Genomic DNA, 23,311 nt, shown 5'->3' with positions numbered 1-23,311 from the left:
TGCTATTTCATAAGTAACTTCTTGCCAAATATTGGGTAATACATGTAAATATTGCAGATGCAGATGCGGATAACTTGGCCAGAGTGTTACACTTCTGTGCTCGCCAACTTCTAATTTTCCATTTATTGAAGAAATATTGTGAACATAGATACCAATTTTTATTTTTGTAACAAATACCCATACCGATCCCTATTTTCTAGATATCTTATGATGCAAAGCAGAAGTAATAGAGTTGCCCCAGACAATTAATTTTACATAAATATTTGATACTGTTATGATCTCAAGGGAGACGATTTGAATTTAAAAACAAATTTGAATTCCGAGTCAAAAACAGAATTACCTGGAAAAACTCAGCAGGTCTGGCAGCATCGGCAGAGAAGAAGAGTCGACGTTTCGAGTCCTCATGACCCTTCAGCAGAACTGAGTATAGTTAGGAGAGGGGTGAAATATAAGCTGGTTTAAGGTGGGGGGCGGGGGGAGAGAAGTTGAAGGGGGGGGTGGTTGTAGGGACAAGCAAGCAGTGATAGGAGCAGATAATCAAAAGATGTCATAGACAAAAGGATCAAAGAGGTGTTGAAGGTGGTGATATTATCTAAGAAAATGTGCTAATTAAGAATGGATGGCAGGACACTCAAGGTACAGCTCTAGTCGGGGTGGGGTGGAAAGACTGACAAGGTATTAGTTGTAGATTTAAAAATAACGGAAATAGGTGGGAAAAGAAAAATCTATATAAACTATTGAAAAAAACAAAAGGGAGGGGGAAGAAACAGGGTGGGGATGGGGGGAGGGAGTTTAAGATCTAAAGTTGTTGAATTCAATATTCAGCCTGGAAGGCTGTGAAGTGCCTAGTCGGAAGATGAGGTGCTGTTCCTCCAGTTTGCGTTGGGCTTCACTGGAACAATGCAGCAAGCCAAGGACAGACATGTGGGCAAGAGAGCAAGGTGGAGTGTTAAAATGGCAAGCGACAGGGAGGTTTGGATCTTTCTTGCGGACAGACCGCAGGTGTTCTGCAATGCGGTCGCCCAGTTTGCGTTTGGTCTCTCCAGTGTAGAGGAGACCGCATTGGGTGCAACGAATGCAGTAGACTAAGTTAGGGGAAATGCAAGTGAAATGCTGCTTCACTTGAAAGGAGTGTTTGGGCCCTTGGAAGGTGAGGAGAGAGGAAGTGAAGGGCCAGGTGTTGCATCTTCTGCGTGGGCATGGGGAGGTGCCATAGGTGGGGGTTGAGGAGTAGGGGGTGATGGAGGAGTGGACCAGGGTGTCACACTGAACAATTTCTCCTTTAACTCCTCTCACTTCCTCCAAATAAAAGGTGTGGCTATGGGTACCCGCATGGGCCCCAGCTATGCCTGTCACTTTATGGGGTATGTGGAACATTGCTCTGGCCCCCTCCCACAACTCTTTCTCCAGTACATCGATGATTACTTCGGTGCTGCTTCATGCTCTCGTCTGGACCTGGAAAAATTTATTAATTTTGCTTCCAATCTCCACCCCTCCATCATTTTCACATGGTCCATCTCTGACACTTCCCTTCCCTTCCTTGACCTCTTTGTCTCAATTTCTGATGATAGACTGTCTACCAATATCCATTACAAGCCTACCGACCCCCACAGCTACCTCAACTACAGCTCCTCACACCCCGCTTCCTGTAAGGACTCCATCCCATTCTCTCAGTTCCTTCGCCTCCGTCGCATCTGTTCTGATGACGCTACCTTCAAAAACAGTTCCTCTGACATGTCCTCCTTCTTCCTTAACCGAGGTTTTCCACCCATGGTCGTTGACAGGGCCCTCAAACGTGTCCGGCTCATCTCCCGCGCATCCGCCCTCACGCCTTCTCCTCCCTCCCAGAAACATGATAGGGTCCCCCTTGTCCTCACTTATCACCCCACCAGCCTCCGCATTCAAAGGACCATCCTCCGCCATTTCCGCCAACTCCAGCATGATGCCACCACCAAACACATCTTCCCTTCACCGCCCCCACCGGCGGCATTCCGTAGGGATCGTTCCCTCCGGGACACCCTGGTCCACTCCTCCATCACCCCTTACTCCTCAACCCCCACCTATGGCACCTCCCCATGCCCACGCAGAAGATGCAACACCTGTCCCTTCACTTCCTCTCTCCTCACCGTCCAAGGGCCCAAACACTCCTTTCAAGTGAAGCAGCATTTCACTTGCATTTCCCCTAACTTAGTCTACTGCATTCGTTGCACCCAATGCGGTCTCCTCTACACTGGAGAGACCAAACGCAAACTGGGCGACCGCATTGCAGAACACCTGCGGTCTGTCCGCAAGAAAGACCCAAACCTCCCTGTCGCTTGCCATTTTAACACTCCACCCTGCTCTTTTGCCCACATGTCTGTCCTTGGCTTGCTGCATTGATCCAGTGAAGCCCAACGCAAACTAGAGCAACAGCACCTCATCTTCCGACTAGGCACTTTACAGCCTTCCAGGCTGAATATTGAATTCAACAACTTTAGATCTTAAACTCCCTCCCCCCATCCACACCCCGTTTCTTCCCCCTCCCTTTTGTTTTTTTCAATAATTTATATAGATTTTTCTTTTCCCACCTATTTCCGTTATTTTTAAATCTACAACTAATACCTTGTCAGTCTTTCCACCCCACCCCCACTAGAGCTGTACCTTGAGTGTCCTGCCATCCATTCTTAATTAGCACATTTTCTAAGATAATATCACCACCTTCAACACCTCTTTGATCCTTATGTCTATAACATCTTTTGATTATCTGCTCCTATCACTGCTTGCTTGTCCCTACAACCAGCCCACCCCCCCAAACTTCTCCCGTCCCGCCCCCCACCTTAAACCAGCTTATATTTCACCCCTCTCCTAACTATACTCAGTTCTGCTGAAGGGTCATGAGGACTCGAAACGTCGACTCTTTTCTTCTCTGCCGATGCTGCCAGACCTGCTGAGTTTTTCCAGGTAATTCTGTTTTTGTTTTGGATTTCCAGCATCTGCAGTAGTTTTTCGTTTGAATTCCGAGTTACTAACTGAAAGAACTGTGCCAAAAGATTCCATCCAAGATTCTCCTCCGTGTTCCTGCTATTCTCCGAGGTATGAGACTTGTTGGGGTCCTTCACTGATGTTTGGTCAGACGACCCACCAACTGTCTTGCCCAGAATTAACTCTGCTTCCACTTTCTACCCTTCTCTCACCTGTGCCCAGTCCATCTCCGACCATTCCCTTCCCTTCCTTGACTTCTGTTTCAATATCTGGCGACAGGTTATCAATAATTATTCATTATGAGCTCACTGACTCTCTCAGCTACATTGATTACTTTTCCTCACAACCTACAACTTGTAAGGACTCCATTCTATCCTCCAAGTTCCTCCATCTCTGTTGCATTTGTTCTGATGATGCAACCTTCCACATCAGCAATTCTGAGATGCCGTCTTTTTCCTCAACCCATCGTGATTGACAAGGCACTCGACCACGTTTGCTACATTTCTGCTCTCGCCCATTCCATGTCCAGGATCACAGTGGAGTTCCCCTTGTCCTCTCCTTCCATCCCACCAGCCTCCATATATAGTGAATCATTTTTAGTCATTTCCGCTACCTCCAGTGTGATGGCACCACCAAACACAGCTTTGGTGCAAACATGGAAAAGTGTGCATGTATGGCCCTTTCCCAGCCGACGCATGCGCTGACACCTTGAGGCCCACTGGGAACTATAGTTCCAGAAACTCCCAATTAAGGTAAGTTTGTTTTTTTTCTCTTGATTTTCATCACATTTGCCCTTTAATTGACGCTGATGGACTACCTGTCACTGCCACTTACAAGCCCGCCTTCGGTGAGAGCACATGGAGGTGGAAGCATGTTGGAGCCGACCATGTAAAGTTCTTATAGTTAGCTAGTGAAGGAGGAGACCAGAAGTCGGTCTTTACTTAGCTTTAGATTTATTCATAAAGGGTGGCATAGCAAGTGCATAGTGCGTAACTGTACAATCCACCAGCATTGTCAATAAGTGTCTATTTATATGTGCAAAAGTCATTAAGGGTTGGGGGCACTAATAGGATAGACATATTAATAGACATGACCTGCAACTTTCAAACTTTGTTCCCGGCCCCACCTCAAGCTCCTTCTGTGGGGGAACTGGGAAGATTCGGCTGTTGTGTACCTAAAGATGTGCTGACCTATAATTATACTGCATTTTCACATATGATTCCTATACTTCAATCTACAAATAAAGAAAAAGAAAAGCACTGGTAATTGAGGTAGTGAGCTGTAAAATGAGAAGACGAGTGCCAATGTTTTGGTAAAAGAACGCTGAAATCTGTGACAAAATATCTCTTAGAAATTATACCATAAATGAATGTATGCAATAAGGGCATGAGTATCCAAGATCATATTTGTTACAAACCGCATGCTGCTAATGCAGAATTATTGGAACGTGGAAGCAAGTGAGGAATGAGGAGCGTCCATTAAAGAGGCAGCAACCAGAGTACCTGATCAAATTTTCCCATCATTACTACCTGACACCTTGGAAATCAATAGAGAAAGGGAAGCAAGACAAGCCATCACTAAGTGAAATTACCTGCGTAAGAAGATCTAATTGTCAATTTTGGCTGTAGATGCACATGGGGGAGCAATAATAGAGCTATAATAGATTTAAGCTTCAGAGATATAAGGTAGTAAAAAATCTTTTTCATAATTTATTTTCAACCCATTTGTCAGGGATGGGTGGTAAAAGCATGCTCACTAAAGTAATTTAATCTTGGAGCAAAGTAAGTGCTTGTGTTTCACAGCACAAAGCCAGGTTTCTATGCCAATAGACAGATTATACAGTTAATTGGTTGAACTTTGACTCTATTTCCATGTTTATTTATTCAGTACAATGATCTTCGATTATTTATACAAGATTAGAATCTTACATTGTATAAATTTCTGAGGTGGAACCTAAGTATAATCCAATTCGCAAAATTCTTTGACCAGATGACAAACTCTGAGTGACCCGAGGGTTAGTTTACTTAATTTAATATTGTGACTTTGAAGGAACAACATAATATGTTGTGCATTGCATGGTATAACACTCCTGTCCTTATGAAAGAGTAACATCCAACCCATTGTGAGCAGTACTATAGGAGATGCATTTTTGAAGAACCAAGGGAGATCTCGTGTTCCTGGACTAAGTACAGTTTGAAGAATGTGCAAATAGACCTGACAAGGGTCTACACTATGGATGAGTCAACCTTCCCAATGTCTGAGAGATGGCAAACCTCCACGTGACCATCACTGCATTATAAGTTACTTAAGTTAATACCTTGTTTATCTAGAGCAGCTACAGTTCAGCATTCCGTATCAATCCAAAATACCCCTGTGAAATATTAGGTGATGCGTCTTGCACCATTACTCAAATAAGCACTACTAAGACTTTTTGTATGTAAAAGAATACAAATTCAAGTGCTTCTGCTTGTTAACAAGTTGTTCAAATGGGCCTAATTAAACAGCTGAAATGGCTGTTGGAGAAATAACGATCTTAACCTTCCAAACCCATGACCTCTACCACCAAAAAAGACGAGGACAGCAGGTGCATGGGAAAACCACCATCTGCAAATTCCCCTGCAAACCACTCACCATCCTGACTTGGAAATATATTGCATTGTTGCTGGGTCAAAATCCTGGAATTCCCTTCCTAACAGCACTGTGGGTGTATATACACCACATGGACTGCAGCGGTTCAAGAAGATGGCTCACCACTACTTTCTCAAGGGAAATTAGGCATTGGCAATAAATGTTGGCCATGCCAGCAATGTCTACGCCCCTGGAAAGAATAAATCATTTAAAAAAGGGATTTTGAATTTGTGAATACTTGGCCATCTTGGAAGAAATGTCAGATTTGAGAAAAATTAAAATAATTTAAGAAAAGATTGGTAAGAAACATCTAAGTCACTTAACACCACCATGTTTCTCACCCTTAGACCTGAGTTGGATGCCTGCGATTCTCCAGAGAAATATCCTCCGTTGTTTCATGTGATACTGGAAGTGGAGGTTGAATCATCTGATAAACGATTTGACCTGACTCCTCCCTGGGAACATTTGAACACCAAAGATCTTACTCCCAACACCCTCTTCTCAAGCCACCAAGAACATCAAGAAACATTAGCAGCAGGTATTAGTATTTTTGTTATTGTGAATCAGCACTAGCTATAGCATTTAACATGTGGATCAGCTTTTACTCATCCCCCTGGAGTTAATGCAGACAATTGCTTTTAGAATGATAACTTTAAAAAATATTGGACCTAATGTTGATTTGTGCCGCTGGAATGTAACTGAGACGTGGACAGTTCTTTCCAGCTGCCTGCAGTGTTTAGCAGCATGTCATGGTGGGAAGTGTGTTTGCATCTGCAATCTGCTACACCACTGTTACCATCCAGCCTCACTGCTGTTTGGTGATCCTCAGTGGTATAGGCAAAGGCTGTTTGACTGTCCATTCAATTATGCTGGGTGCTTATTCATGGAGATTTGAAAGAGAAAGGAATTATATGGAAAAAAGGAAAGGCATGTTTCTTCCTCCAGCCCAAAAATATTAAGTCTGGTAACCACATTTTTAACTGCATTTTTTTAGGTTGTAATTTCAAAACTGGTGATTAAACACCATTGGTTTGAAATGATTGTTAGGTGACTTTTTATGATGAAAAGTTTCATTTTCTTTTTAAAGCTTTGTAGAAACTGAATTCATAATCATTGGGTAAATTATCTGAAGGCTAAGATCTGGTCTTAATGGAATACCCAATACCCAGCAGTCAACTGTTGTACAATTCTCTTAATTTTTTAATATTCGACGTGTATTGAAGCAAGGGGAGATCCATTTTTTGGATTTGCCCAACAAATAGTCAAAACACATCACTGGGGAATAACTAACTTTAAAATAAAAAATTGTGACACCTACATGAAAGAGCGAGCTTCAAAAAAAATCAACATTTCCCCCTTTTTGTAGGTGGTGTAAATTTTATGATTTAGCACTCTCCATGCAGAGCTTTGCATGTTGAAGTGCATATTGAGAATTCAGATGCATATGTCACCTCCACACCCAAATTCTTGATGTGCACACCTGTCCTTGGGATAATGTTTTTAAGAAAGTAGAAGTACAGTAAGAAATATCAGCAATCTATTAAATTTTGGTGTCATGAAAAATAAATTGCCTGTGGATACTTAAATGGAGCTGCAGTTGTATCAGATCTAGTCCAGATCATGGAAATCATACGTTAAATCACCTGTGGGTAGGGTGCTCCTTTGTTACTTGGGTAAGGCTAGAAAGTTCCTCTTTGCCGAGAATTGGAGTGAAAAGTAAAGTATTGAAACATTGACGTGACTTTTCTTGCTGCAGGTAAAGCTGCTATAGACACTGTGGCTGAAGTGGAAACCTCATCAGATAACATAAAGAGCACAGGACAAAGTACGTTTTTTCCATCCCTGGCCTGGCAAGGTATCTAAACACTGCTGCATAATTATATGACACTTTGGATTACCTTTCATCATTATCCTAAAAACAAAGTTCTGTGTTCTAAAAGTGTGAATTAACTTTGGCAGAGGACTACAAATAGTTTTAGGAATTAATTAACCAGTTGCATTAGGGATTATCTTAATTTTTCTTGTTGTGATGGTGTAAAATGGACAATAGCAGATTTCACCCCTCCCTGGTTTACACTTCCATTGACTTCAGTGGGGGAAAAAAATCGAGCAGAGTGTGTTACATCATTAAAAGTTAAAGTTATCCCCATTTTTGCATGTCTTCAAAGCAGTTTTGTATGATGTAAAATAAGTGTAATGTGGGCTTTGAGTCAAAGACCTGATTGCGGATCATATTAAAAGAAAGGGGTGTGAGACCACTTCTAGGCGGTAATCTCGTACCATTTGGTTTTCACACCAGCTTCAGTATTATGACAATTTGATGCAAAAATAAATTTAAAAAGATCACAGACCTGACTGGTAGCTACAAAGTATCATCATTTTGCCTGTTGCTTCTTAACTCTTGCAAAGTTTTATCCACCTTTATTGGGGAAGAGTTTTATTTCTTTCCCCACTCCTTCATTTTTTTGTTAATTCAAATGCCAATTCCTTTTTAGCAAGTTGAGGTCTTTATTTAAAATGTAACCATTTCTCAAAATATTTTTCTAGAAACAAAAGGTGATAAGAATGGTGCTAATCCATCATCGGAAGATCGAACAGCTCTTGTGAATGAGGATAGCGAGCCGTCGGATGATGAACTTCTGTCCTTGTCAAGCCAGCACAGTACTGCTAGCATGGATAAACAGCATGGGACACCAAAAAGTGGCAATAAGCAGGTGCTTTCTCGATCCTCAGCACCTGAAAGTGTGGATCTTCTTGACTTCAATGGAGGTGCCACAAGCCAGACCTTTCCTAGCACTGCTCAAGCCAAACCTCTGCCAACTAACTCTGACTTACTCAATGACTTGTTTGGTAGCACCTCTTCCATCCCATCAACACATGGGAGTAGTGGTGCTCCAGGTTCAGCACATTCCACCCCTCGGAAGTCTGCAGGCTCTCCTTCTCTATCATCATCACCAAAGATGAGTGAAGGTATTGTAACTATACAATTGAGCGTTGCAAATTTTGAAAATGAGCCTTGTGTTAACTGAACAATTTTAGTCTTGAGTTAATTTCAAACAGATTAGAAAGAAGTTCATTTTTATAACTTGGCAAGATGCTATACTGGTTTAAAATGAATTATTTAGTTACCTAGGTAAACATTCATTGCAAGACCCACAAACAGCAAAGAGATGAATGTCAAGTTAATCTATTTTAGACTGTGTTGGTGAGAGAATAATGCTAGCCCAGGCATCATGAGAATCTTTGAGTAGCACAGTGAGATACAACATTTGGCCAGGTAGTTGATGGTGAGGAAGACTGCTGTAGTCTACAGAAAAATATCAATGGACTGTTCAGGTGGGTAGAAAAATGTGCAAACAGAATTCTATCTGGGGAAGTGTGAGGCCATGTAAGGAAATGCACAATTAATGCCAGGATATAAGCGTAGCGGAAAATAGGGATCTTTAGAGTGCATGTCCACAGATCTTTGAGGGTAGCAGGACAGGTGGATAAGACGTGTAATGAGGCATACAGGATACTTTCTTTTATTACCCGAGGCATAGAATATAAGAACAGGGAGGTTATGCTAAAATTGTATGAAAGACTACTTAGACCTTAGCTAGAGTACTGCATGCAGTTCTGGTCATTGCATTACAGGAAAGATATGGTCGCATAAGAGGGGTACATAGGAAGTTTGTGTGGATTTTGCCAGGAATGGAGAATTTTAACTATGGGAAAAGATTGGATAGACTGGGGTTGTTTTCTTTGGAACAGAGGAGGCTGATGAGAGATTTAATTGAGGTGTATAACATTATGATGGGGCTAGATAAAATGGATAGGAAAGACCCACTAAAAAGGTAAGAGACAATATAAAACGGAAACAAAAATCTAGCTTTGTATTGTCAGAAAACTTAGATACCATACTTTCAGTCTCTTTGTCAAAGTTGTTAATAGAATTTGTTAACAGCTGACGCCCCAGCACTATTCCTTGCAGCACTCCACTAGTGACAACCTACCAACTTAAAAATGCATGTTTATCCCTACTCTCTGCTCCCTGTCTGTTAAGCAGTGCTCCATACATGCTAATATATTTTCCCCAACTCCATCGCATATCTTGCCTATTTACCTTTTGTGTGGCACCTTACTGATTGCCTTTTGGAAATCCAAGCAGACTACATTCACTGGTACCGTCCTAGTTACATCTCAAAAAAACTACAATTGTTAAACACAATTTCCCTTTCATAAAGCTATGCTGACTTTGTCTGATATTATGTTTTTTAACATGCATTGTTAAGATTTCCTTAATAATAGATTGCAACATTTTCCCAATGACTTTCTGGCTAACTTGCTCTGTTCTGTTTTCTCTCTTACTGCTTTCTTGAATGGTGCCATTACCTTTGCTAACTGCCAATCTGCTGGGGCCATTCTATAATCTAGGAAGTGTTTAGAAAGTCATAACCGGTATATCTACTGTCTCTGCATCTACCTCTTTTAGAACCCTGGGATGTGGGCCATAAGATGCTGAGGATTTGATGGCTTTTTGTCCCTTAAGTTTCTATAATCCTTTATCTCTGCTGATATTAATTACTTTAAGTTTGTCAGCCCCTTATTAAACCCTTGGTTTCCCTCTTTCTGGTATGTAACTTGTGTCTTCTAAGAACATCATTGTAAAAAAACGTTTAAAGTTCTGGTCAGGGATTAGATCCTTCTTGTATGATAGAATCACCTGTAAGGAGCTTGTTCTGATAGCCATCTGTGTGATGGTTTCAAAGACTCTTTTCATTGAATTTGTAAGTCATTCCTACATTTGTAACTCGATACGTTAATAAGCTAATACTAAAATATTCAGTTGAACATTATCAAAATGGATCCTGATAAATCATTTTTATGTTAGACATTGTCTGTACTTTGTGTAGAATTTTGTGTTTTTCTAGGATGTGTAAAATTCTGTTTAGTTTAGCAAGATGGAAACTTGTTCCACTCCAGTGTACTTAGGTATGCAGTGTTATGTTGCTTGTTAGCTTTTATTTTATTCTTTTCATGGGTTTAATGTCACTGGCAAGGCCAGCATTTATTGCCCATCCCTAATTGCCCTTGAGAAGGTGGTGGTGAACTGCCTTCTTGAATCGCTGGATTCCATGTGGTGCAGGTACACCCACAGTGCTGTTAGGAAAGCATTCCAGGATTTTGATCCCAGGGCAGCGAAGGAACGGCGATATAGTTCCAAGTCAGGATGATATGTGGTTTGGAGGGGAACTTGCAGGTGGTGGTGTTCCCATGCATCTGCTGCCCTTTACCTTCTAAGTGGAAGAGGTCATGGGTTCTGAAGGTGCTGTTGAAGGAGCCTTGGTGAGTTGCTACAATGCATCTTGTATCTGGTGTACACTGCCACACTGTGTGCTGGTGGTGGAGGGAGCAAATGTTTAAATTGGTGAATGGGGTGCCAATCAAGTAGGCTGCTTTGTCCTGGATGGTGTTGAGCTTCTCGAGTGTTGTTGGAGCCACACTCATCCAGGCAAGTGGAGAATATTCCATCACATTCCTGACTTCTGCTTCTTAGATGGTGGACCTGTCTTTGGAGTTGGGAGGTTTGTTACTCACCACTGAGTTCCCAGTCTCTGACCTGATCTTGCAGCCACAGTATTTATATGGCTAGTCTTGTTCAGTTTCTGGTCAATGGTAATCCCTGGGATGTAGATAGTGGGGGATTCAGTGATGGTAATGCCATTGAATGGTTAGATTCTCTCTTGTTGGAGATGATTATTGCCTGGCACTTGTGTGACATGGACTACTTCAGTGTCTGAGGACTTGCGAATGGTACTGAACATTGTGCAATTATCAGCGAATATTTCCACTTCTAAGCTTGTGATGGAGGGAAGGTCATGATGAAGTAGCTGAAGATGGTTGGGTCTAGGACACTACCCTGAGGAACTCCTGCAGCGATGTCCTGGAGCTGAGATGACCACCTTCCTATGTGCTGGGTATGACTCTAACCCCAGTGGAGAGTTTTTCCCGTTTCCCATAAACTTTAATTTTGCTAGGACTCCTTGATGCCGCACTCGGCTCATGTCAAGGGCAGTCACTCTCACCTTCACTTCTGAAGTCCAGCTCTTCTGTCCATGTTTGGACCAAGGCTGTAAAGAGGTCAGGAGCTGAGTGGCTCTAGTGGAACCCAAACTGGGCATCAGTGAGCAGGCTATTACTGAGTAAGTGCCATTTGTAGCACTGTCGACAACCTAATCATTTGCTGATGGTCGAGAGTAGGCTGATGGTGTGGTAATTGGCTGGATTGGACTTGTCAGTTTTTTTTCTGTGGACAGGACATACCTGGGCAATTTTCTACCTTGTTGGGTTGATGCCAATGCTGCAGTTTACCTCATTTCATTGTGTTACTAGCTTGCTTGCCAACTTTTTTCTTTCACACTTCTTCACTTTTTATGAAGAAGAAACTTGTTATTTTATTTCACCTGTTTAGTGATATCTATCCTTATTTCATCCTCGTGCTCAGGAGGCATTAAAGTAGACAGCACATTATACCTTCAGACACATGAGGACCCACCTCATGAGATTATTTCTTGCACTCCTAAAGGTGTAGCAGCGTCAGTGGAAGACTTACATACCAGCCTGGTGGCACTGGATGCAGCAGGCAGAATTCTTTTCCCTGGTTGTGGATGGCCTGTTGCACATGAGCAGATCATTGGTGCATATTTTGCATTTTGGACTCTACCCCACACATTTAGGGAAGTTTGTGGCCAGAAAATTTATCAAGCCTGTGATTTTTTTTCTACACTTGGGAATGAATAACTCTTCCAGTATTGGTCAGTTCAAAAAGGATAAAGGAAACTGCTATTCATTCAAACTAAACAGATCTTGAATTGGTGAGTAATGCCACCTGTTTACATTAGTACAATCAGCCTGCCTACAGTTTCAATACATTGTTCATTTTTATCAAAAGTTACACTATTATCCAGCAGTTAAATTCCTGAATAAATTAACCAGTTTACGAAACTGGATGTTGAAAATTTCAGAAGTGCATTAGACTTACCTTCACCCATAATATGGTTGGAGTTAATGTTATCAGAAGCTCATAGACCTGCAACTCATACTTTTAAGGTGCATGTAAAGGATGCGAGCTTACAAACTTGGCTTGGTGCAGATGGACCCTGCTGTTTGATGATCTTTTGGAAGCTACTGTGAACAGATTCATTGGTCAGTAGATCCTTCCTGTTAGCACATGATAAAGATATCGGTTTCATCTAGTTGATCTCACAGCCATGTTAATCTTCAAATCTTTGCCATATGATTGGTTGGGAAAGTGGCGTTTAGAACTTATTTTTAATGGCAGTCTTTTGAAAGTTACTTCTACCACAAATCAGATAATGGAACAAGAATAGAAGATGTCAGTGAGTTCCAACGTTAAATTAGGCAGAATAGAGTGTTTTAAGAAAGGTAAAATTAAAGAAAAGAAAGTAAGGACAATAAAGGGACAGAGCAAACAGCATTAAAATTATTTGAATGATTTGTTTAAAGCTTTGGTTTCATGCAACTATAACAAAGCAATTCTTGACAATTGAGTAACTTTCTTACAGCAAGTCTGATTTTTCAACGTTGCCGTTTGAGCTGAAAGCTTACAAAATTGATTAGCTCTGGGAACGAGGAATATCCTAGCAGCCAAAGGATAAAAATTTGTTTATGCGGAATGCAATTAATGATTGTACTATTGAAGAGTTTGCAGCTTTTATTTTTTTATTTGGAGTTAGAACCTAGTGAATTGATACTGAAAGTGGATTCAGAAATTATTGCCATGTGAATGCCTGGGGGTTAAATGCTAAATAATGCAATGTAATGTTTTTTTAAAAATTAATTAGGTTCCGGAAAAGTTATGTTCTTTTGTTAACCATTTGATGTCTTTTTAATCTTAGGAACAGCTTTTGATCCATTTGATTCGCAGGCCAAGCAACACAATCAGGATTTACTTGGTGTTTTCCTCAACCGGAGTGGTGCAAGTTCCCCAGTTGGACAAGCTGACCCCTTCCTGCAAACCGCCAGGACACCATCTCCTACTCCACAAAGCACTGCTGATGATCCTTTCAACATGGGTAAGAATTTGGTGTATAGCTTTTTCATAAACCCTCCCTGTACTTTGAATTTATTGTGACTATTTCTGCTTCAGTAATGTTTAGGTGTTTGTAGCTTGATAGTTATTGATAGCATTTATCTGGGTGTTGCTTGTGCCTTGTATATGGTATGATACAAACAATCTGCCTACAATATGTAATGTAACTTTTGATAAAATTAATAGTGTTATAAAATTGAATCAAGATATCTATCTTATAAAATGTTATCTTTCTTTTTGTAAGTAGATTCTATGATTCATGAAAAAATATATCTTCCCTCCAGCCACCCAACTGACTCTTGCTGAGATAGTATTCTGCAGAGATAAAAACAAAAAGCTAAAAGCTACTGCGGATGCTGGAAATCCAAAACAAAAACAGAATTACCTGGAAAAACTCAGCAGGTCTGGCAGCATCGGTGGAGAAGAAATCAGTTAACGTTTTGAGTCCTCACGACCCTTCGGCAGAATTGAGTATAGTTAGGAGAGAGGTGAAATATAACCTGGTCTAAGGTGGGGGGGCGGGGGGAGAGAGAAGTTGAGGGTGGGGTGATTGTGGGGATAAGCAAGCAGTGATAGGAGCATCTGCTCCTATCACTGCTTGCTTATCCCCACAATCACCCCACCCTCAACTTCTCTCTCCCCCCGCCCCCCCACCTTAGACCAGGTTATATTTCACCTCTCTCCTAACTATACTCAATTCTGCCGAAGGGTCGTGAGGACTCAAAACGTTAACTGATTTCTTCTCCACCGATGCTGCCAGACCTGCTGAGTTTTTCCAGGTAATTCTGTTTTTGTATTCTGCAGGTGTTTGTTGCCCTCTAGTACTGTACTCCAATGTGAACACTGATAGTAAATGGTGGCAGGCTCCTCAGCTGAGCAGCTGAAACCAATTCCATCTTTGTCTAGGAGCCTCCATCCAGGAGGAATTACTAGATGGCAATCAAAAGCAGGAAGCCTGGCATATTTTTCTCTCTCTTCCAAGCTTGGGGATGCCAAGGAAAATTATGGTGCCCTATCATTGCCACAGCTAAGCAAGCAGAGACTACAGTTTGAATCTGGGATTCATTCCACACTGATGGATACATTTACTAAGCTCAGCCTTGTGGAACCTTTGGGCTCCAATACACATGGAAGGATGGGATAGCGGAAGTGAAAATGTTTCTGGTTTTGTCTAGATTCTGTGTCTGTCTATAATTTTATCCATCTGACCAGAGTTCAGAAACCGTAAATAACTAATTTGAAGTTTTATTTTTGTAACAGAATATTATTGATGCAGTTACCTGGATAATCCTTTTGGGCAGGCATTGAGAATGATCTTGCGTAATATTTTGGTCTAATTTGCTTTTCCACTAAGCATCAATTGTTGTGCAGACATATATAGGGTGGGACCTTGTTGAGGCATTGGGGATCTTGCCTGCCAACTGGAGAGCCAGTGAGAGACCATCGCTGCCTCTTTTTCGGGAAGACCTGCCGAACCACACGCCAATCAGGCAGTAGCGGGGCCAGTGGTGGGCCATCCCCTGAAATCAGTCTTGCGTACCTCTTGTGCTCAGCAGCACCACTGGGGAGGCCATGGCTTCTGCCGGAAGTACAGACACTGGAGTCATATGAACATATGAAAAAGGAGCAGAAGTAGGTCATTTGGCCCCTTGCCTGCTCCGCCATTCAATAAGTCCATGGTTGATCTGTTTGTGTTTCGAATTCCACGTTAGTATTTACCCCAGATAACCTTAAGTTCTTGTTAGGCAAAGGAATCAGTCTACCTCCACCTTAAAAATTATCAATGACCCCGCTTCCACTGTCTTCTAAGGCAGAGAGTTCCAAAGTCGCACAACCCTCTGAGAGAAAGAAAATTTCTCCTCATCTCTGTCCTAAATGCGACTCCTAATTTTAAAACAGTGCCCTCCTAGTTCTGGACTCGCCCACTAGAAGAAACATCCTTTCCACTTCCACCTTGTCAATACCGTGCAGGATCATTTATACTTCAATCAAATCACCCCTTACTCTTCTAAACTCCAGTGGAAATTAGCCCAGCCTGTCCAACCTTTCCTCATAAGACAACCCACTCATTCCAGGTATCAATCTAGTAAACCTCCTCTGAACTGCCTCCAACACACTTACTTGGGTAAATAAGGAGACTAAAACTGCACATAGTATTCGAGATGTGGCCTCACCAATATCCTGTATAACTGAAGCATAACACCCTTATTTTTATGTTCAATCCCTCTCTTCATAAAGGATAGCATTCCATTAGCCGCCTTAATTATTTTCTGTGCCTGCATACTAACTTTTCGTGATTCATGCACAAGGACACCTAGATCCCTCTGCACTTCAGAATCCTGTAGCCATTTTCCATTTAAGTAATACTCTGCTTTTTTATTCCCCCTGCCAAAGTGAACAGCTTCACATTTTCCCAGATTATACTCCGTCTGCCATATTTTTGCCCACTCGTTCAACCTATCTATCTATCTACAACCTCCTTATGTCCTCTTCACAACCTACTATCCTACCTGTCTTTGTGTCATCTGCAAATTTAGCTACCATGCCTTTGCTCCCCTCATCTAAGTCATTGATGTAAAGTGTAAAAAGTTGAACCCCAGCACAGACCCATGCAGGATTCCACTTGTCACATCCTGCTAATCAGGCAAAGACCCATTTATGCCTATTCTGCTTTCTGCCAGCCAATCTTCTATCCATGCTAATATGTTACCCCCTACACCATGGGCTCTTCTTTTCCACAATAACCTTTGATGTGTCACCTTATCAAATGCCTTCTGGAAATCCAAGTACAGCACATCTAAAGGCTCTCCTTTATCAGCAGCGCATGTTACTTCTTCAAAGAACTCCAATAAGTTGGTTAAATGTGATTCCCCTTTCACACAACCATGCTGTCTCTTCCTGATTACCATGAGTTTCTCTAAGTGCCCAGTTTTAACTTCCTTAATGATCGAGTCTAAACACCTTCCCCATGACAGATGTTAAGCTAACTGGCCTATAGTTTCCTGTTTTCCGCCTCCCTGCCTTCTTGGATAGAGAGGTTATATTTGCTACTTTACAGTCTGATGGAACCTTTCCAGAATCTAGTGAATTTTGGAAAGTTAACACCAATGTACCTATTACCTCACTAGCCACCTCTTTTAAGACCCTAGGATGAAGTCCATCAGGACCCGGAGACTTGTCAGCCCGCATTTAGGTCAGCTTTCTCAGTACTGCTTCCCTAGTGATTGTAATTTCACCAAGTCCCCTTCTCCCTTCCACCTCCTGATTTACAGGTATTACTGAAATATTTTTTGTGTCCCCTATAGTGAAGACAGAAGCAAAATACTTGTTTGTTTCATCCACCATTTCCTTGTTATCTACTATTAACTCCCCATTGTCACTCTCTAAAGGGCCAACACTCACTTTACTTACTCATTTCCTTTTTAAATACCTTTAGAAACTCTTGCTATCTGTTTTATATTTCTAGCTAGCCTCCTCTCATACTCTAATTTCTTTCTTCTGATGAACCTTTTAGTCATTCTCTGCCACTCTTTATATCTGACCAATTATCTGACCTGCCACTCATCTTTGTGCTTTTTCCTTAAATTTGATGCTTTTCCTAACTTCTTTAGTTAACCACAGATGGTGGATCCTCCCCTTAGAATTTTTCTTTATCATAAAAATACTTATTCTGAGTATTCTGAAATATCCTCTTAAATGCCTGCTGCTGCTTCTCTGTTGATCTATCTCCTGATCTACTATTCCTGTTCACTTTAGCTAGCTCAGCTTTCATGCCCAAATAGTTGCCCTTATTTAAGTTTAAAATACTAGTCTTAGATCCACTCCTTCCTTTCAAACTGGATATAAAATTCAATCATATTATGGTCGCTGCTACCAAGGGGTGTCTTTACTTTGAAGTCATTAATTAATCCTGTCACATTACACAACACCAAGTCTAATATAACCTGCTCTCTGGTTGATTCCAGAACATGCTGCTCTAAGAAACTATCTCAAAAGCATTCTATGAGCTCCTCATTCAGGCTACTACTGCCAATCTGATTTTTCCAGTTTGTATATAGATTAAAATAACCCATGATTATTGCCATCCCTTTATCTCAAGCACCCAATATTTCGTCTTGTATACTTTGTCCTTCATTGTGGTTACTGTTAGGGGGGGCTGTAGACCACTCCCACCAATGACAATATTCCTCATCTCCACCTAAACCGATTCTACATCCTAATCTCCTGAATCAAGGTCATCTCTAACTATTGCGCCAATATCATCCTTGATTAACAGTGCTACCCCTCCACCTTTACCTAGCTTCCTATTATTCTTGATTGTCAAATACCCCTCAATATTCAGGACCTAATTCTTGTCATCCTGCAGCCACGCCTCCCCAATGGCTATCCGATCATATTTATTTACTTCAACGTGTGCTATCAATTAATTTACTTTGTTATGAATGCTATGTGCATTCAGATACAGAGCCTTTAGTTTTGTCTTTTTGTTATCTTTGTGACATCTAGTCTTCAATACTTGTGTATTCTTAGGTTTTATCTCTCTTCTCCTTCTGCTATTCTATGACCCTCATTTGCCATATTACTATTATACTGTCCTGCCTTGAATCTACCCCTTGATTTGCTACTGCTACCCAAGCTTGATCTCTCACTTACTTTGTCCCAGGCCACAGGTAAGCAATATGGGGAGTTTCGCAGGGCGGGGGTTGCAGGGAGAGGGGTGCAGAGGGATGGCTCTCAGTGCCCCCCCTGCCCTCTTCCTGATGTCCACTCCCTCGATCAGGCTCTGAGTGCCTTTGATTGAGGAACACCCCCTTGGAGGTGGCTGGCCGCACAGTTTTAACTGTCATGCAATCCCGCCTGCTGTTGGATTAATACCAGTGTTGGCGGGATGAGGCCCTTAAGTGGTCATTAATTGGCCACTAAAGGACCTCAATTGGCGGGCTGGAAAGGTCGACCATGGACCATCCCGCCCAGAACTTAATTGTGGTGGAAGCGGGAGGGCAGCATGGTTCCAGTACATCACCATTCCACCTACTAAGTAAATACCCTTCCTGCCTCCAAGCTCACATCAGAGCACAAGACTCTGGCCATAGACAGTGAGGCTTCTGACTGAACGATGGATTTAAATTCTTTCACCTTGGAGCATACGTATTCCAACTTAGTCCAGACTGGTGGGATGAATGTTTGTTCTCTGGCCCATGTCAAATCAATTTGGGCCATTTCAATAGGTGCAAGTACACAGCACACAACATAATTTGTCTTAATTGACATTGAATGTGCTGGGAATCTCATTCACAATCGATGAGCTGGAAAATGGAAATGTAGCCATGGTAGAATAGAGGTGCTTCTGAGGCATGGATTGAGGCATCTTGGAGTACTGTAGCTTTACATATGATTTGTGCTGTACCTAGATTTTGAAGAGGAAAAGTGTTGAATTTGGCAACAGTAATATTAAGAGCACAAAAACTAACAAGTTAAGACTTGCTATGGGAAGCATTAATCCTATTCAGACACAGGCCTCACTCGAACTGTTAATTTGCTTTTCTCTTTCATACAGTGATCAACATGCTGTGCATTTTCTAACAATTGCTGTTTTATTTCACATTTCCTACATGTGTATTTTGCTTTTTAATGGCTCAGCTCAGTTTTTAAGTTTACCCTTCTCTATAATAGATACCCAGAATACAGTATTACTTCTAACAACACCCAAACACATTTGGGAGCATAATTTCCTTGGTTTGCAATCTTCAGTGGAAAAAAATAAGTGTGAACATGAAGCAAGAAGACATGTTTTACACTTGCCTTGACCTTTTCAGTAATGTTAGTAAATGGATGACAGAATAACTTGTGCTCTTTCAGGCCTGATCCCAGTAGTTCATACGTTTGTAACTCTTTTTACAGAGTTTTAAGTGACCCCTATAGAAGTATTTTGCATTAGTACTTCAGAATTCTTTTCAACCTTCTGTGAAAACATTGTGATGCACTGTAAAATGTTAACTTTATTTTACTTAGGTAGAGTTTCCCCTGGTCCACCATGTACTCCAACTGTGTCAGTTCAACCAGATCTAATGGCAGGATGGGGCTTGGGATCCTCAAACCTACCTGGAGGTTCAGCAGCCTGGGCTCCCTCAGGTAAAAATATATTAAAAAATATGTTCACAAGTATATTTGACTGATTTGTTCTCAGCAGTCAGCTTACATTATAACACACAGGTAAAGTTTGGAAAACGTGAGAACAAGTTAGACTCACCTGACATTATTTTCAATTCTTTTTTCTGTGGAGTTCCATTACTTTTGCTCTGTTTCAAATTGTTTGTGTGAGATTAAAGATTTAGCGTGACCGTGAGGGATTTGAATGGAAGCGTTTTCTTTTTCCATTTCCTCTCCTATCTATCCCCCTCGCCCCATTCCCTGAGGCATCAAAGATGATGTTTACTGGTTTGCTTTTTTTCTTTAACTCTGTCATTGCAGGTTGAACTTGGGAGGTATTTAAAAAAAACACTGAAAAACCGGTGAAGGAACCACAGAGCAGGATACCACTAAGGTTGAAAAGAGCAGGAGAAGGGGTGGTGTTTTAAAAATTAATCATCTGGATTTGGGCAGCACTGACCAGGGTGGCATTTATGGTGGTGGTGGGCTGATGGCTTGAACCGCTATAGTTTATGTGATCAAGGTGTTCAGCAGTTTAATGCAATTGAGTGACATCAGGGGGCAGTCATGGGCAGTTACGAGTTAACTATTCTGGTGCGGGATTGGAATCTCACAGGCTAATCTGAGGAAGGACAGCAGGTTTCTCTCTCTAAAAGCAATTGGTACACCAGTTTGGTTTTTACAATAATCTAATAGCCTTTACGGTTAGCTATTAATACCAGATTCTAAAATGCATTTATGTTTGGTGGGGTGGGGATGGGAGAGTATGGAGAAATTGATTACGTTTTCACTGGCTTCTTTTCAGTTTGAGGATGTACCTGCATGATAACCTGAAAGTCTCTACACTCTGCAGGAATTTAAGGTCAAATGACTTTGGGTGTCTGAACGGGACTCCCTTTAGGCAGCTGCCTACAGCACAACAATGACCATATATCAAAACATGATACATCGACAATCACACTCAATAATTGGTTGATCTGAGAAATGGAAACATGCATCAAAGTGCTTTTTCACAAGATGGAGTTTAAGTCAGATTCTGCAGAGTAGGGAGAGCTTTAATCTCCATCTAACCCACATTGTACCTATCCAAGGAGAGCTTCATGTTAATATCGGGTGCTTAAAAAGTAGAAATGTTCCAGTCCATTCATTTGAGCACAAGGAATCACCCAAAATTTTCAATTAAATTGCTACTTTGCAGTAAGATTGCATGTTGGAGGATAAGTGTGTGGTGAAGCTGTTCTTAATTCCCCATGTAGGGCCTTTACCCACAAAGAAAGAGGCTTAAATGATACATGATGACAGTGTCCATTCGAGTTTGCGTTCTGTTTTCGCTCGTGACTTTGACATAAACCTGGGGACAGATTGTCTTCTTGCTGTCTATGACAGAAATGGATGTATTGCATTGGGTGGGCCAGTATGGGGTTGGAGGGGTGGAATGTCACTGATTTACAAGATCTACAAGTGACTTCACTTTCCTGTTTCGTTTTCCTAACAGGTGGGGTCGGGGGTGTCAGCAGATCAGCAAATACCAGTCCTACCAACTCATTACATGGCACTCCTACTCATCAGCGCAAGCCACAGACATTGGATCCATTTGCGGACTTGGGTTCTCTTGGTGCCAATTTAGCAGGTTAGTTCTGTTAAATATACTAACTTAATTTCCTAGTGAGAATGAAGAAGAAGGGGGTATTATAATAGCAGCAAAAGCAACAACAACTTGGACATATATAATGCCCTTAATATAGAAAAATGATCCATGGTCCTCTACAGAAGCATCAGGGGGAAAAAAACCACTGAGTCAAAGAAGAAATTTTAAGCAGGATTAGAAAGGAGGAGAGGGAGGTGGAGGAACTTGAGGAGAGAATTTCTGATTGTGGAGCCTAGATGGTTGAAGTCACAGCCAAAAATAGAGGGGCAAAGGGAGAAAGGGAGGTATAGTGCACCTTTTAATGTAGTCCATAAGCTTTATGTTTGTAAATAAGGGACAAACAAATATTATAAACCTTAGATTCCCCTGGTTGAAGGTTCCAAGTATACAAAGAAGTTGAAGGGGTGATAAATGAAATAGAAATGGGATGCAGGTTGTGATGCCAATCATTGATGAGGATCTATTTGTAATAGTTGTTGGAGCATGCTCAGTTCACTGTCTATCCAGAGATAGGTAAATATTTCTCAGCATGATGCTGAACACTGAAGGACCCTTAGATGGCAGGTATGGCATTGAATGGCATAGCAAAATGATATTCTGACTTTTCATTGAGGACTGGAATGCACCTGCCCTTGAGCTTTGAAGGTCATATGGATCTCTTCAGGAATAGTTTAGAGGTTCAATTGCCATTGGTGTGTGGGTAAGACCAACACAACAATTATTATGTCGAATAACTGTGAATAACTATGTCCTTTGTTTTCCAATAACGGTTAATGCCAGTGTGGAAATTTGAGGTCACTGTTTGAGGTCAGTCCTTAGCTATTTTAGGTTAGATGCTGGCCCTGTAACAGCCAGATTTGAGGGCTTGACAGGCTCTGCATTGTGATTGTGCCAAGGGAATATCCATCAGAATAGTATTGCTCATCTGAAACCTGGGTGTATGATTACTGATAGACTGGCCTCCAAAGCAGATGATGTAGCCTATTGAAATTGGTTTTGTTTCTGCAGCCAAAGCCAAATTTGAACTGAAACAATACAGCAGTATTCACTCATCCACTAAGAACTGCTGGAAGAAAATGAAGTGCTTTTTAAGTAGCCTTTGAAAGCCTCTTTGGAATGATCGGGAACTGCTATAAAGATTAATTTATGGTGCTGTGTGTTGTGAGGCTAGGAAGATCATTAGAGAGATGAATGGAGATCAGTGGGTTGCAGCCATCTGCAATAACAGATAATAACACAAAACTAATTCTGTTGAGTGAAGTCTCAAGAGCCATAGTTCTAATAAGAAAACTAAGGCAAAATTCATGACTTCAATACAAATGAGATGGGAACCATAGACATATTGAAAGGGTTGAAAACAGATAAATATCCAGAGTTAGATGGTATTTATCCTTTCCTTCCTTCTGATTTATTGGTCCTTTAGCTCCCTAGTTAGGATTTGTTGCTATTTTAAAAATGCAAAACTTTGAACTAATGACCTAATTGGTTAAAAGAATTTTGCATATATACAGGCATGATACCAAAGATGAAAGATGATGAGACAAAATGCATACTAAAAGCAATATTTTTTTTTAATATATACATTAGCCAATTTTCCTTGGTATTCTTTATGTTCAGCCAGGGGTTATACTGTTGAATTTGGAAAGACATTTGTAAAAGGTGTTCCTAGAAACAGTAAGGTAACTTTTTTGGATTCCTTAGAAATGGAGAATTAATATTGTTATCCCTGCCCACTGCAAGTTGATGATAAATAGTTTTGTTTTCCTCACTTAACCAAATTGATGTAAACAAATATCTCTATGAAGAATGGAGGAGCCACTTTTTACTAT

General features: G+C 41.2%; 1 protein-coding gene across 4 annotated transcripts in view; it reads left to right on the top strand.

Annotated features, from left to right (window-relative positions):
- Positions 1-23,311, top strand: part of dnajc6 (DnaJ (Hsp40) homolog, subfamily C, member 6) — a 131,203-nt gene that overhangs the window by 90,193 nt on the left and 17,699 nt on the right. For 3 of the 4 annotated variants that reach the window (XM_078561293.1, XM_078561295.1, XM_078561291.1), the window contains 6 exons: positions 5,937-6,127; positions 7,346-7,444; positions 8,137-8,559; positions 13,491-13,667; positions 19,697-19,816; positions 21,330-21,464. In XM_078561293.1, coding sequence (XP_078417419.1) covers positions 5,937-6,127; positions 7,346-7,444; positions 8,137-8,559; positions 13,491-13,667; positions 19,697-19,816; positions 21,330-21,464 — 1,145 coding nt within the window. The remainder of the gene's footprint in view (positions 1-5,936; positions 6,128-7,345; positions 7,445-8,136; positions 8,560-13,490; positions 13,668-19,696; positions 19,817-21,329; positions 21,465-23,311) is intronic. The other variant, XM_078561292.1, reaches the window with a different exon arrangement.

This window comes from Cetorhinus maximus, chromosome 17, assembly GCF_964194155.1.
Source record: "Cetorhinus maximus chromosome 17, sCetMax3.hap1.1, whole genome shotgun sequence".
NCBI classification, from domain to species: Eukaryota; Metazoa; Chordata; class Chondrichthyes; order Lamniformes; family Cetorhinidae; genus Cetorhinus; species Cetorhinus maximus.
The sequence above is the reverse complement of the archived record's forward strand: the minus strand, read 5'-3'. Positions and strand labels throughout refer to the sequence as shown.